Source organism: Rhinopithecus bieti, unplaced genomic scaffold (genome assembly GCF_001698545.2).
Source record: "Rhinopithecus bieti isolate Rb0 unplaced genomic scaffold, ASM169854v2 scaffold_33066, whole genome shotgun sequence".
Lineage (NCBI taxonomy): Eukaryota > Metazoa > Chordata > Mammalia > Primates > Cercopithecidae > Rhinopithecus > Rhinopithecus bieti.
In genome coordinates this window covers 1571384-1585173 of record NW_016814098.1, presented here as the reverse complement: position 1 = coordinate 1585173, position 13790 = coordinate 1571384, and the positions used below count along the sequence as shown (strand labels likewise).

At 35.0% G+C, this 13790-nt stretch overlaps 1 protein-coding gene and 1 pseudogene across 6 annotated transcripts in view; both read left to right on the top strand.

The window, feature by feature from the left end:
• The window catches only part of LOC108513857 (nucleolysin TIAR), a 27248-nt gene extending 17086 nt beyond the window's left edge, over positions 1-10162 (top strand). For 3 of the 6 annotated variants that reach the window (XM_017849771.1, XM_017849772.1, XM_017849775.1), the window contains 10 exons: positions 2238-2387; positions 2623-2677; positions 2840-2927; positions 4837-4912; positions 5993-6101; positions 7129-7224; positions 7330-7414; positions 7659-7782; positions 8112-8251; positions 9067-10162. In XM_017849771.1, coding sequence (XP_017705260.1) covers positions 2238-2387; positions 2623-2677; positions 2840-2927; positions 4837-4912; positions 5993-6101; positions 7129-7224; positions 7330-7414; positions 7659-7782; positions 8112-8251; positions 9067-9193 — 1050 coding nt within the window. In that variant the 3' untranslated portion in view covers positions 9194-10162. Of the gene's footprint in view, positions 1-2237; positions 2388-2622; positions 2678-2839; positions 2928-4309; positions 4378-4836; positions 4913-5992; positions 6102-7128; positions 7225-7329; positions 7415-7658; positions 7783-8111; positions 8252-9066 lie in introns of all 6 variants that reach the window. The other 3 variants (XM_017849773.1, XM_017849774.1, XM_017849776.1) reach the window with 2 other exon arrangements.
• Positions 9814-12957, top strand: LOC108513847 (nucleolysin TIAR-like; annotated as a pseudogene).
• The last annotated feature ends 833 nt before the right edge of the window (positions 12958-13790 follow it).

Genomic DNA, 13790 nt, shown 5'->3' with positions numbered 1-13790 from the left:
TGAGCCACTGCGCCCGGCCTGTTTTTTTTTTTTGGAGACAGAGTCTGGCTCTGTCGCCCAGGCTGGAGTACAATGGCACAATCTTGGCTCACTGCAACCTCTGCCTTCCAGGTTCAAATGATTCTCCTGCCTCAGCCTCCTGAGTAGCTGGGATTATAGACATCCACCACCAAACCCGGCTGATTTTTGGAATTTTTGGTAGAGATGGGGTCTCACTGTGTTGGTCAGGCTGGTCTCGAACTCCTGACCTCAAGTCATCCAGCTGCCTCAGCAGGTGTGAGCCACTGCGCCCAACCCATAATTGATTTTTAGGATGTCACTTGGTGGTGTAAATAAGAAGCTTCCAAAGGGTATAAACTCTAATACAGAGTATCTAGCAGCTATTTAGTTTTCTTTCATAAATTTCATTTCAGTATGTGAGAAATCCTTTTTCCCCCATAGTTTTATGATTTTTTTTACTTTAGATGTTGTTATCATAGATTTTAGCTTTCCTTATATAATACAAATATATATTATTGATTCTAAGTCAAATTTTTTTAGAGTTTTAATATCTCTGATAGTTGGGATGTGACTTAGAAATAAGTGGTGTCTTAAATTAGGTGAAATGCAGTGTGATGTGAATATATAAAATATGTGATATCAGTGAGTATATGTGTATATGTACATGCACGTGCATATGTTGATTGGGAGCTGGCCTGCTATTAGATAGATTTGAAATTGGTATTCACGGGTAGACTAGTTTCCTAAAGTGCATGGGATTGTCATAGATCTACCATTGGACCCCTGTATGTTTTGCTGTGATTGTCAGTGTTTTCCTTAGAGATCATGGGGCAAAGAGATAGGAGTGAAAGGAAAACTCAACTGGCACAATTTTAGCCTCTTACTTATTTTGATGCCCTTTCTTCAGTGAATATTTATGGTGAATGTAATAACTCTTTTACAAGAAGGATTTACATGTGTGCTTCAATTTGAAGTCTTCCCCCATTTCCTTTCTTTACCTCTTAAGAACAGCATCCACGTGGCTACAACAGTAGGACTTTGTATGAGAGCCCATAGTTTTGTTGTCAGTATTAACGATCCCCTTTTTTTCCCTCAAGGAAATGCCCTCTGGTTCCTTTGCCACTATTGTTTAGACGTCTTATTTTGGATTTTTCTTCTAAAACTTTCCTGGAATGAAAAACTGTGGTTGTTGAAAAGATCTTTATTTTATCTGGTATATTTATCCCTTGTAAGTCCAACTAGAATTCCACATTTTAAATATTATTCTTATAGGGCATTTTACGTTGAATAATGATAACTGTTTGTAGCCTTACGTAAAAATATATACTTGTACAGTTGTGCAGCTCTTCAGTATGGGTTGCAGTTTCATAGAAATTCGTTACCAGTTTGGTTGTCAGGTGAGAATGTTGCTATAGCTTAGGTAGTACTACTTTCTTCACATCTTTATAAATGTGTTTTAGGTAACTACTGTCAAGCATAGGGTTGCAGAATATATTTAATATAGATTTTTTATATGGTGTTTTTATTATGTAAAATTGTAGCTTTGTCTTGGAATATTTTATTCAGATACATTTTCAGAACCTCTTTTCTTGATCACTGCTGTTGTTTCTCTGATCTTTGGAAAACCAAATTCAAAGTATATAGAATCTTCAGTACATTAGACTATTTTGGAAGGTAGGGAATTCATTTCAGTCGCTGGTTGTAAAGCTTAAATTTTCCTGTTTTTATTTTCATTCTTTCCATATCCAGAAAAGAAATCAATAAAATTCAGTCTTTGTAGCAGTATAGAATTCCATCATTTGTAGTATTGATCCTAATTTTGATCAGGAGTAGTTTATAAAGTTGGTTCATTCTGTATTTCTGTATCCTGGGATACCACTTATAGAGGATTATGATGCATAAGTAGAACATATTTTAAAAATAATGTTGGAGAAGGAAAGCAATGGTAAGGAGTGGTCCTCATCAGATCTGAGTTTGAGGTTTTGTTTGGTTTAATATAAGCTTCTATTTTATGTTTAACAGACTTCACCAGAATTCTTTATTTTCATTTAATACTGATGCTCGTGATTCTACAACTGCTTTTGTAGTTCCGTTTGAGTTCAGTAGTATTCTGAGGTGCAAAGTCAGGTTTAGCTTTAAATCTTATTTTAAAAGTGTTAGGCTTTCATAAGCTTATGCAGTCTCACCTTGTACATTCCTAGCTATCAGTAATGTTTTTTCCTGGATTTTCTTCTCAGCAACCCGATAGCAGAAGGGTCAACTCTTCTGTTGGATTTTCTGTTTTGCAGCATACAAGCAATGACCCATATTGCTTTGTGGAATTTTATGAACACAGAGATGCAGCTGCTGCATTAGCTGCTATGAATGGGAGAAAAATTTTGGGAAAGGTAAGATAATAGGATGATGGCACCTTATGAGTACATATATTTGCATGTCAAACTAGTTTGTATTTTTTCTAGGCAAATTTTTGAACAGATACTCGGCTGCTGAGTGATGGTTTTGCTTTATTCAGCTTAGTGCTTTTACAAAAATAGCCCTGCTTGATAAATGATTTGATAAGTGGTAAGTGTTCTAACTCATGACATGCCTAATAATTTTATTAAATATAATCTTTATTTTTAGGAGGTCAAAGTAAACTGGGCAACCACACCAAGTAGCCAGAAAAAAGATACTTCCAGTAAGTACTCCTGCTGCATTTTACTGTGGAAGAGTTCTGAAATTATCCAGGAAGCATTACCAGCTTAAATAGGGTTTTTTTTTTCCCTCCTCTAGAGCTGCCTTAAAAAGGTTTTAGTGGCTGACTTCTTAAGTATTTGATTACCAAATGCTCTGATTTCAGATCACTTCCATGTGTTTGTTGGGGATTTGAGTCCAGAAATTACAACAGAAGATATCAAATCAGCATTTGCCCCCTTTGGTAAAATATCGTAAGTATCATAATCAGTACTACACTCAGTTGTGATAGGCAGAATTGTATATGATTAACTTGTAATTGAATTAAGGTTTTCTTTCTCTAGTTAGTATGGTTTTGTTTTGTTTTGTTATTTTTTATTTATTTATTTTGGTTTGTTTTGAGTAGTGGATGTTGTTGAAAATGTTAATGTCATTTCAGTGTCTTGGGGTCTCGTTTTCATCTAATCCTGTGTATAATATGTTAAAAAAATTTAAGTGATTCTGTTTGTTATCTTTGAAGCAGATGTTTGAATGGTAAAACTTATAAAGTCCAGCTTTTTTGTCATGTGTTTTCAAAATTTGGTGGTTTAGGATAATGAGTTAATCAAAAGTAAATGTGATTTATACTGTGTAAGAGTTCAATAACTTTTATAGGAGGAATTTATAAATGGGAGAGTAGGTAAATCCTTGAATATATTGTGATTAAATTGGAAATGTTCATGTTTTATTATGATAAATGTGTTTTTGATATTTTAGCTGTAAGTGAAAAGTACTGTTACACTATTAAAATGTTTCAATGTATGAGTCATAAATGTGGGTTTAATTAGATGTTTTTTGTTAGTGATATTTGATTCTACTAGTTAAGAGGCAAATGTGGTTTGATTTTTAACAACATTTACGCTCAGATTTTACTGTTGTTACTTGGTAAAAAAATATATTGGAAAACTAAAAATGATTATGAATTGTAGAAAATGTTTATCATAATTTATCTTTCTGATTAAAATCAGTTTATTTTGTATATTTCCTGTAGATTTAAATTAAACATCTTAGTACTACTTTACAGGAAAGTGTTTCAACTAAGAACAACAATATTTTCTCTATTCAATTTGTTGTTCTATAGATTTAATTTCTTTAAAAGATTTAATTCTTAACTTTCTGTTTTGATATTTGCTTTGCTTTTAATCTAAATGTGGTAAGTAGTACTATTTTAAAATCAATATAAAATAATACAGGTTGCTGTTTTTCAATCTTTATTTATACCTGAGACCTGCAGTTTTTCTTAAGTCCAAGTCACAATTAAAAGTAATAGCATTCTGGTTATTTTGCAGAATTGCTCATAAGAATGGACAGGATCTTGAAGGCTAACTGCAAGGAACTGTGCACACTGGAACTCAGTTGTAGATTTTTTTTCTCATTTCTATTTATTCTTATTATACATTATTTATATATACATATTTTAGTATTTACATTTTAACATTCTATATTCAGTGGAGTTCTATATTTCCAATCATTTAACTTACTCACTAAAATTTCTGTGTAAATTTGTTGTTTTCGTACTGGTGTGCTTAGCATTGTTGTTAGTTTTTTATTCTCCTTTCTTAAATTTCTGAAAATGTCAATTTTTCAAAATTTACAGCTGCCCAAACTCCAAAATGATGGTAGAGAATTGACCAAGAAAAATAAAGAAATCTGTTAACAGGCCATGTATGCCTTTTAATTCCTATTTTTTCCTCTTTTTCAATTTTTTAATATTTCATATATTTTGTATCACTAGGCAGAAGACATTTAACTATTTAGAGATTGCATGGTAAAGTAGTTAGTATTGTTACAGTAATTTATAGAATCAGTAAACCTTAGAGGACACTAGTAAATAGAGTATTAGAAAGGGAAACTGTTGTTCCTATTAATCTTCAAATTTGAGCATTTAGTTTAGAAAGCACAGGCTATTTGATTAGGTTGCATGTTTATTACATGTTTTTGTCCTACTGCTTTTTTCTAACAGGTAAAGAAGCATTAGGGAGAGTTCAGGAATGGTTGTAGTTAATTAGGGCTAACTGGAATTTTATTTTAAAAATGCTCACAATACAGTGTGTGTGGTTCCTTTTAGTTTTTATTTTGAGGGTGGCTCTTACTTCCCTCATTTAGCTGTGCTTCTTTTCACAGGGATGCCCGGGTAGTTAAAGACATGGCAACTGGAAAATCCAAAGGCTATGGTTTTGTATCTTTTTATAACAAACTGGTACGTTCTTCCATTTCAATTTCTATTTTTTAATACTAAATTTAGTCATTAGTTACTTAATGTATTGCATCTGAAACTTGAGTATACTTGAATGTTAACTGCAAACACAACTTTTATGTAATGTTATGTATGTTTAAATAATAGAGTATAATTTCATTCTTTCATAAACTGAAAATAAATAGCTAGAAAAGAATGATTATACTATAAGGAAGATTTTAAAATTGTGTTTGTACATTGGTAAAGGTCAGATGGATTTAGAAGTAAAGCCCAAGTCTAGGACAGATGAGCTAACCTGAGAATTCAGAGAGTAGGTAAATTATATTCAGTTTTAACCGTGAAAATCTTAGTTTTAACTCTTCCTTTTAAATTATTATTGATACTCTCATATGACTGGGATATTAGTGACTACAGCAAATTATATAAATAAAAATTTAAGCAATTCATCTTGATTTTTGTATATATTCTTTGTAAAAGAGGTACCAAAGTAAGCATTTGCGTTAACTGTAACATTAAATAATAGAGTGGGCTTTGATTTTAAAGCAGTTTCAATAACTTAAATCACCTTTTTTTTTTTGTTGAGATAGTCTCACTCTGTTGCCCAGGCTGGAGTCCAGTGGCGCCATCTCAGCCCACTGCAACCTCCGCCTCCCGCGTTCAAGCAATTCTGCTGCCTCAGCCTCCCGAGTAGCTGGGATTACAGGCATGTGCCACTAAACCCAGCTAATTTTTATATTTTTAGTAGAGACATGGTTTCACTTGTGTTGGCCAGGCTAGCCTCAAACTCCTGACCTCAAGTGATCCTCCTGCCTTGGCCTCCCAAAGTGCTGGGATTACAGGTCATCTACATTTTATTGAAGTGGTAAGATAAAGGGCCAGAGTATCTGTTTTAGCTTAGATTGAATCACTCAAGTTCAAATCATTTTCTAGTTGGTAATAGTTCAGTTTTGTTTTGTTTAGGATGTTTAGTGAATTCATCTACTGATTTGTTTTGGATCCAGCAGTGCCGATGCTTTATTTAATCGTACTCTTATTTATCACTATTTTCTTTGTGATTGTGCTTTCTTTCTTTTTTATCCATAGGATGCAGAAAATGCGATTGTGCATATGGGAGGTCAGTGGTTGGGTGGTCGTCAAATCCGAACCAACTGGGCCACACGTAAACCACCTGCACCTAAAAGTACACAAGAAAGTAAGATATATCCACTGTGTGTGTTAAAATTATAGATTCTTCACAAAATCATGTATCATGTATTCATCTCGTCTCAATTTCTGATTTATTTATTTAAGAGACAGGATCTGGCTCTGTTGCCCAGACTGGAGTGTGGTGGTGTGATCTTGGCTCACTGTGGCCTGAAACTCCTGGGTATAAGTGATCCTTTCACCTCAGTCTCCTGAGTAACTGGGACTACAGGGCCGTGCCACCATGCCCAGCTAATTTTTAAATTTTTAATAGAGACAGGGTCTGGTTATGTTGTCCAGGCTGCACTTAGTATTTAATTAGTGTTGCAAGACATTAATTATTTCACTTTTTATTTCGTTATCTGAAAATAGTTGGGCTATGATATAAGTATTTTTGGAGCTGTGAATCACCTGATTTTATAGATCAAGTCTGTGTCAAATCATAGCATCAATAAAAATTATATTTTCTCCTCCCATTGAGGTATATCTTTTTTTTTTTTTTTTTTTTTTTTTTTTTTTTTTTTTTTTTAAGGCAGAGTCTCACTCTGTCACCCAGGCTGGAGTGCAGTGGTGTGATCTCGGTTCACTGCAGCCTTTGCCTCCCAGGTTCAAGTGATTCTCCTGCCTCAGCCTCCTGAGTGGCTGGGATCACAGGGGTGTGCCACCACACCCAGCCAATTTTGTATTTTAGTAGAGATAGGGTTTCACCGTATTGGTCAGGCTGGTCTCGAGCTCCTGACCTCGTGATCCACCCACCTCAGTCTCCCAAAGTGCTGGGATTATAGGTGTGAGCCACTGCACCCTGCCTTAATTTTTGAATTTTTAGTAGAGACAGGGTTTCGTCATGATGGCCAGGCTGGTGTCGAACTCCTGACCTCATGTGATCCGCCCACCTCAGCCTCCCAGAGTGCTGGGATTACAGGCGTGAGCCACTGCGCCCGGCCTGAGGCATATCTTAATAGTATATAGTAATTAACAAAAGATAGTTTTATAGTACCATATAACAGTCAACGTTTTTGTTTTGTTTCTGCATACAGACAACACTAAGCAGTTGAGATTTGAAGATGTAGTAAACCAGTCAAGTCCAAAAAATTGTACTGTGTACTGTGGAGGAATTGCGTCTGGGTTAACAGGTACAATGTTTGGTTTTCTAATCACCTCTGAGGAGCTTCATCACTATTCTTATGAATTTCATGATACACATCAGCCATGTTTTATTTGTATGTTTTGTTTTATAGATCAGCTTATGAGACAGACATTCTCACCATTTGGACAAATTATGGAAATAAGAGTTTTCCCAGAAAAGGGCTATTCATTTGTCAGGTAACACTCTACTTGAAATATCATTATTACTCATACATTTGATTCATTCCTTTCACTTACGTTCCCCAGGGTATCAGTGTCTGTTATTTTAGTGCTTCTTTGCAATATAGAAGTTTAAGCTACCTACCTAATATATTTAGAAAAAAGTACCAACTTGCAAGTATAAACTGATGAGTCTCCATGTTACTTACTGTGTTAGGTTCTTAAAAAATAAAAGACAAAACCTATCATTTTTCTTTCTTAGATTTTCAACCCATGAAAGTGCAGCCCATGCCATTGTTTCGGTGAACGGTACTACGATTGAAGGACATGTGGTTAAATGCTATTGGGGTAAAGAATCTCCTGATATGACTAAAAACTTCCAACAGGTAATTCGATTTTTCATAGCACTTTTTAAGTTTCCATCTTACATATCACATAAAAAGCTTTGGAAACTCTGTAAAATAAACAGTAAAATAAAGCATATAGCTACTTTCAGTTGATTGTATTTCAAAATTGATTATTTGCGGTATTAACTGAATCTTAATACTTTCTTTTCACAGGTGTCACCACCCCAATAAACTTAGACAATGATAAATAACAGAGTCCTATTCACATAAGGGTGCTTACTTAGTTTTTCTCTTCCTTGTCTCCCACTCTTTCTTCATATACGGTGTTTCTTACGTGTTCCCTGAAACAATAATTTGCTTTTTCCTAGGTCGACTATAGTCAGTGGGGCCAATGGAGCCAAGTGTATGGAAACCCACAACAGTATGGACAATATATGGCAAATGGGTGGCAAGTACCGCCTTACGGAGTATACGGGCAACCATGGAATCAACAAGGATTTGGAGTAGAGTAAGTTGTTTGGGTTTTTCCAGTATAGAAACATATGGTTCTGACAAAATAAAAGTGTGGTTTCCTAAGGAGAATCTATTTTAATTATATACTTTGAGCTATTTGGCATTATGAGCATTATAGAAACAAATCTAACAAAATATGATTTATGAGGCTAAGGAATTACTTCTCATTACCTAGGTGGAAAGGAGGGATTGGGATAACATTTAGTGTGTCCTATGATCCCTGTAAGCAGTTGGTAGAATTTGATTTACATTTCTGATACACTTTTATTTATTTTTGCATGTGAAAGATCTTTGTCCAGGTATATGCAGAAGTTTGATGGTTTTATGCCTATGTGGTACGTGTGAGAAATCTGAGGTTTGTGTGATACAAAGTAACTGCCTTTTTTTTTTTTTTTCTTTTTGTTGATAAGAGTGGGTTCCTCCTTTGTAATTCCCCCACCCAGGGCCAGCCCATATCTTTATTTTCTGATTTCTTCCTTTGAGAGTCTTTCCAACATGAACTTGTATTTTTAAAATTTGTTATGTAATAGATGATGTGTTGAATCATTCACAATTTTTAAAAAATTAGTTTGCAGATACTCCTTAGACATCATTGTGCTAAGTTGTGGTTATCTTAAAAATATCGAAGACTAATACTGGAATATGTATTCTGCATATATATCATGTATTTCTTTGATCTATCTATTTGTTGTAGGTGTGTTGATTTCTGGTTTTCTATTCTGTGATTAGGCTCTGCTTGATTTTTGTGTAAATACGTATGTGATTTTTTCTTTCTTGTGTTTGCTGAAGATTTTTTTTTTTCCTTCCAAGTCAATCACCTTCTGCTGCTTGGATGGGTGGATTTGGTGCTCAGCCTCCCCAAGGACAAGCTCCTCCCCCTGTAATACCTCCTCCTAACCAAGCTGGATATGGTATGGCAAGTTACCAAACACAGTGAGCCGGGACTCTTAAAAAAAATTGTAATTCATGATAGGCTTCGATTTCCTGTGACACTTTGAAGACATGAAAGTAGACATCGGAAAATGAAAATATTTATTTTAAAAATTGAAATGTTTGGAACCTTTAGCACAGATTTGCTTTGGTGAAGGACACATGTCTTCTAGTTCTGCCTTTTTAAGTTTTTGTTCATGATGGATATGAACATGATTTTTCTTTGTGTACAAAAACTAAAATAAAGTCAATAAAGACAATTCTGACTACAAATTTTGATATAATAGGAAAAATGGCTAATACATTTTGATTCTTAGATACTATTCCATTTTTATCTTGCTGTTCAGTATTTTAACTCACTGTGTTTTTAAAAGAGCAAAAAAGGGAGGATCGTGAAAACCTGGGAATCACATATAAGTTCATCTTGAATCCTGATACTCCCCTCCCCTTCCCTGAGGTGGACCACATTTGAAGTCAGCAGAGAAAAAGTGTGATATTCAGAAGAAATGCGTGATTTTGGAGTCGCTTTGGAGGAAATATTTTCTTTCTCTATGCCTAAAGAAACTGAAGCCAGACTGAAGTTTTGCACCCTAAAAAGGAACAGCATTGTTTGAGTTACTTGAGCAAATGTCGGTGGTCCACGTTAAACATATTTTTAAAACTTCCAAAAGTGTCGATTATTAAAATTGTAGTATATTACATTTCATTTTGGGGGGAAATTCCAAGTATGGTGTTTGTATTAAAGTCAGACAGTCATACTTGTGCTTTTACATGAAGTTTAAATGATACACATTGTAAATATTCAATAACTACAGTGTTTAAAAAGCATGCTTCAACATAGAAGTAGCAGCAATGTAATTATTTGAAGTAACACTTAACACACTCCACTGCATTGAATGCAGTGGATTGATCAGAATGTTGACTGACATTTCCAAGGTTGGCTACTATGTAAAATTAAAATTACACAAATTGTGCAGAAAAAGCCTTAATTTTAATTTCATACAAATCTTTGATGCATTAGTATGTTCTAAAATGTCACTGGGAATTAGTTTTGGTTTTTTTTTGTTTTGTTTTGTTTTTTGCTTTACATTACTTGGTATGTAAATACCTNTTTTTTTAAGGCAGAGTCTCACTCTGTCACCCAGGCTGGAGTGCAGTGGTGTGATCTCGGTTCACTGCAGCCTTTGCCTCCCAGGTTCAAGTGATTCTCCTGCCTCAGCCTCCTGAGTGGCTGGGATCACAGGGGTGTGCCACCACACCCAGCCAATTTTGTATTTTAGTAGAGATAGGGTTTCACCGTATTGGTCAGGCTGGTCTCGAGCTCCTGACCTCGTGATCCACCCACCTCAGTCTCCCAAAGTGCTGGGATTATAGGTGTGAGCCACTGCACCCTGCCTTAATTTTGAATTTTAGTAGAGACAGGGTTTCGTCATGATGGCCAGGCTGGTGTCGAACTCCTGACCTCATGTGATCCGCCCACCTCAGCCTCCCAGAGTGCTGGGATTACAGGCGTGAGCCACTGCGCCCGGCCTGAGGCATATCTTAATAGTATATAGTAATTAACAAAAGATAGTTTTATAGTACCATATAACAGTCAACGTTTTGTTTTGTTTCTGCATACAGACAACACTAAGCAGTTGAGATTTGAAGATGTAGTAAACCAGTCAAGTCCAAAAAATTGTACTGTGTACTGTGGAGGAATTGCGTCTGGGTTAACAGGTACAATGTTTGGTTTTCTAATCACCTCTGAGGAGCTTCATCACTATTCTTATGAATTTCATGATACACATCAGCCATGTTTTATTTGTATGTTTTGTTTTATAGATCAGCTTATGAGACAGACATTCTCACCATTTGGACAAATTATGGAAATAAGAGTTTTCCCAGAAAAGGGCTATTCATTTGTCAGGTAACACTCTACTTGAAATATCATTATTACTCATACATTTGATTCATTCCTTTCACTTACGTTCCCCAGGGTATCAGTGTCTGTTATTTTAGTGCTTCTTTGCAATATAGAAGTTTAAGCTACCTACCTAATATATTTAGAAAAAAGTACCAACTTGCAAGTATAAACTGATGAGTCTCCATGTTACTTACTGTGTTAGGTTCTTAAAAAATAAAAGACAAAACCTATCATTTTCTTTCTTAGATTTTCAACCCATGAAAGTGCAGCCCATGCCATTGTTTCGGTGAACGGTACTACGATTGAAGGACATGTGGTTAAATGCTATTGGGGTAAAGAATCTCCTGATATGACTAAAACTTCCAACAGGTAATTCGATTTTCATAGCACTTTTAAGTTTCCATCTTACATATCACATAAAAGCTTTGGAAACTCTGTAAAATAAACAGTAAAATAAAGCATATAGCTACTTTCAGTTGATTGTATTTCAAAATTGATTATTTGCGGTATTAACTGAATCTTAATACTTTCTTTTCACAGGTGTCACCACCCCAATAAACTTAGACAATGATAAATAACAGAGTCCTATTCACATAAGGGTGCTTACTTAGTTTTCTCTTCCTTGTCTCCCACTCTTTCTTCATATACGGTGTTTCTTACGTGTTCCCTGAAACAATAATTTGCTTTTCCTAGGTCGACTATAGTCAGTGGGGCCAATGGAGCCAAGTGTATGGAAACCCACAACAGTATGGACAATATATGGCAAATGGGTGGCAAGTACCGCCTTACGGAGTATACGGGCAACCATGGAATCAACAAGGATTTGGAGTAGAGTAAGTTGTTTGGGTTTTCCAGTATAGAAACATATGGTTCTGACAAAATAAAAGTGTGGTTTCCTAAGGAGAATCTATTTTAATTATATACTTTGAGCTATTTGGCATTATGAGCATTATAGAAACAAATCTAACAAAATATGATTTATGAGGCTAAGGAATTACTTCTCATTACCTAGGTGGAAAGGAGGGATTGGGATAACATTTAGTGTGTCCTATGATCCCTGTAAGCAGTTGGTAGAATTTGATTTACATTTCTGATACACTTTTATTTATTTTGCATGTGAAAGATCTTTGTCCAGGTATATGCAGAAGTTTGATGGTTTTATGCCTATGTGGTACGTGTGAGAAATCTGAGGTTTGTGTGATACAAAGTAACTGCCTTTTTTTTTTTTTTCTTTTGTTGATAAGAGTGGGTTCCTCCTTTGTAATTCCCCACCCAGGGCCAGCCCATATCTTTATTTTCTGATTTCTTCCTTTGAGAGTCTTTCCAACATGAACTTGTATTTTAAAATTTGTTATGTAATAGATGATGTGTTGAATCATTCACAATTTTAAAAAATTAGTTTGCAGATACTCCTTAGACATCATTGTGCTAAGTTGTGGTTATCTTAAAATATCGAAGACTAATACTGGAATATGTATTCTGCATATATATCATGTATTTCTTTGATCTATCTATTTGTTGTAGGTGTGTTGATTTCTGGTTTTCTATTCTGTGATTAGGCTCTGCTTGATTTTGTGTAAATACGTATGTGATTTTTTCTTTCTTGTGTTTGCTGAAGATTTTTTTTTTTCCTTCCAAGTCAATCACCTTCTGCTGCTTGGATGGGTGGATTTGGTGCTCAGCCTCCCCAAGGACAAGCTCCTCCCCTGTAATACCTCCTCCTAACCAAGCTGGATATGGTATGGCAAGTTACCAAACACAGTGAGCCGGGACTCTTAAAAAAAATTGTAATTCATGATAGGCTTCGATTTCCTGTGACACTTTGAAGACATGAAAGTAGACATCGGAAAATGAAAATATTTATTTTAAAATTGAAATGTTTGGAACCTTTAGCACAGATTTGCTTTGGTGAAGGACACATGTCTTCTAGTTCTGCCTTTTAAGTTTTGTTCATGATGGATATGAACATGATTTTCTTTGTGTACAAAACTAAAATAAAGTCAATAAAGACAATTCTGACTACAAATTTTGATATAATAGGAAAATGGCTAATACATTTTGATTCTTAGATACTATTCCATTTTATCTTGCTGTTCAGTATTTTAACTCACTGTGTTTTAAAAGAGCAAAAAAGGGAGGATCGTGAAAACCTGGGAATCACATATAAGTTCATCTTGAATCCTGATACTCCCCTCCCCTTCCCTGAGGTGGACCACATTTGAAGTCAGCAGAGAAAAGTGTGATATTCAGAAGAAATGCGTGATTTTGGAGTCGCTTTGGAGGAAATATTTTCTTTCTCTATGCCTAAAGAAACTGAAGCCAGACTGAAGTTTTGCACCCTAAAAGGAACAGCATTGTTTGAGTTACTTGAGCAAATGTCGGTGGTCCACGTTAAACATATTTTAAAACTTCCAAAAGTGTCGATTATTAAAATTGTAGTATATTACATTTCATTTTGGGGGGAAATTCCAAGTATGGTGTTTGTATTAAAGTCAGACAGTCATACTTGTGCTTTTACATGAAGTTTAAATGATACACATTGTAAATATTCAATAACTACAGTGTTTAAAAGCATGCTTCAACATAGAAGTAGCAGCAATGTAATTATTTGAAGTAACACTTAACACACTCCACTGCATTGAATGCAGTGGATTGATCAGAATGTTGACTGACATTTCCAAGGTTGGCTACTATGTAA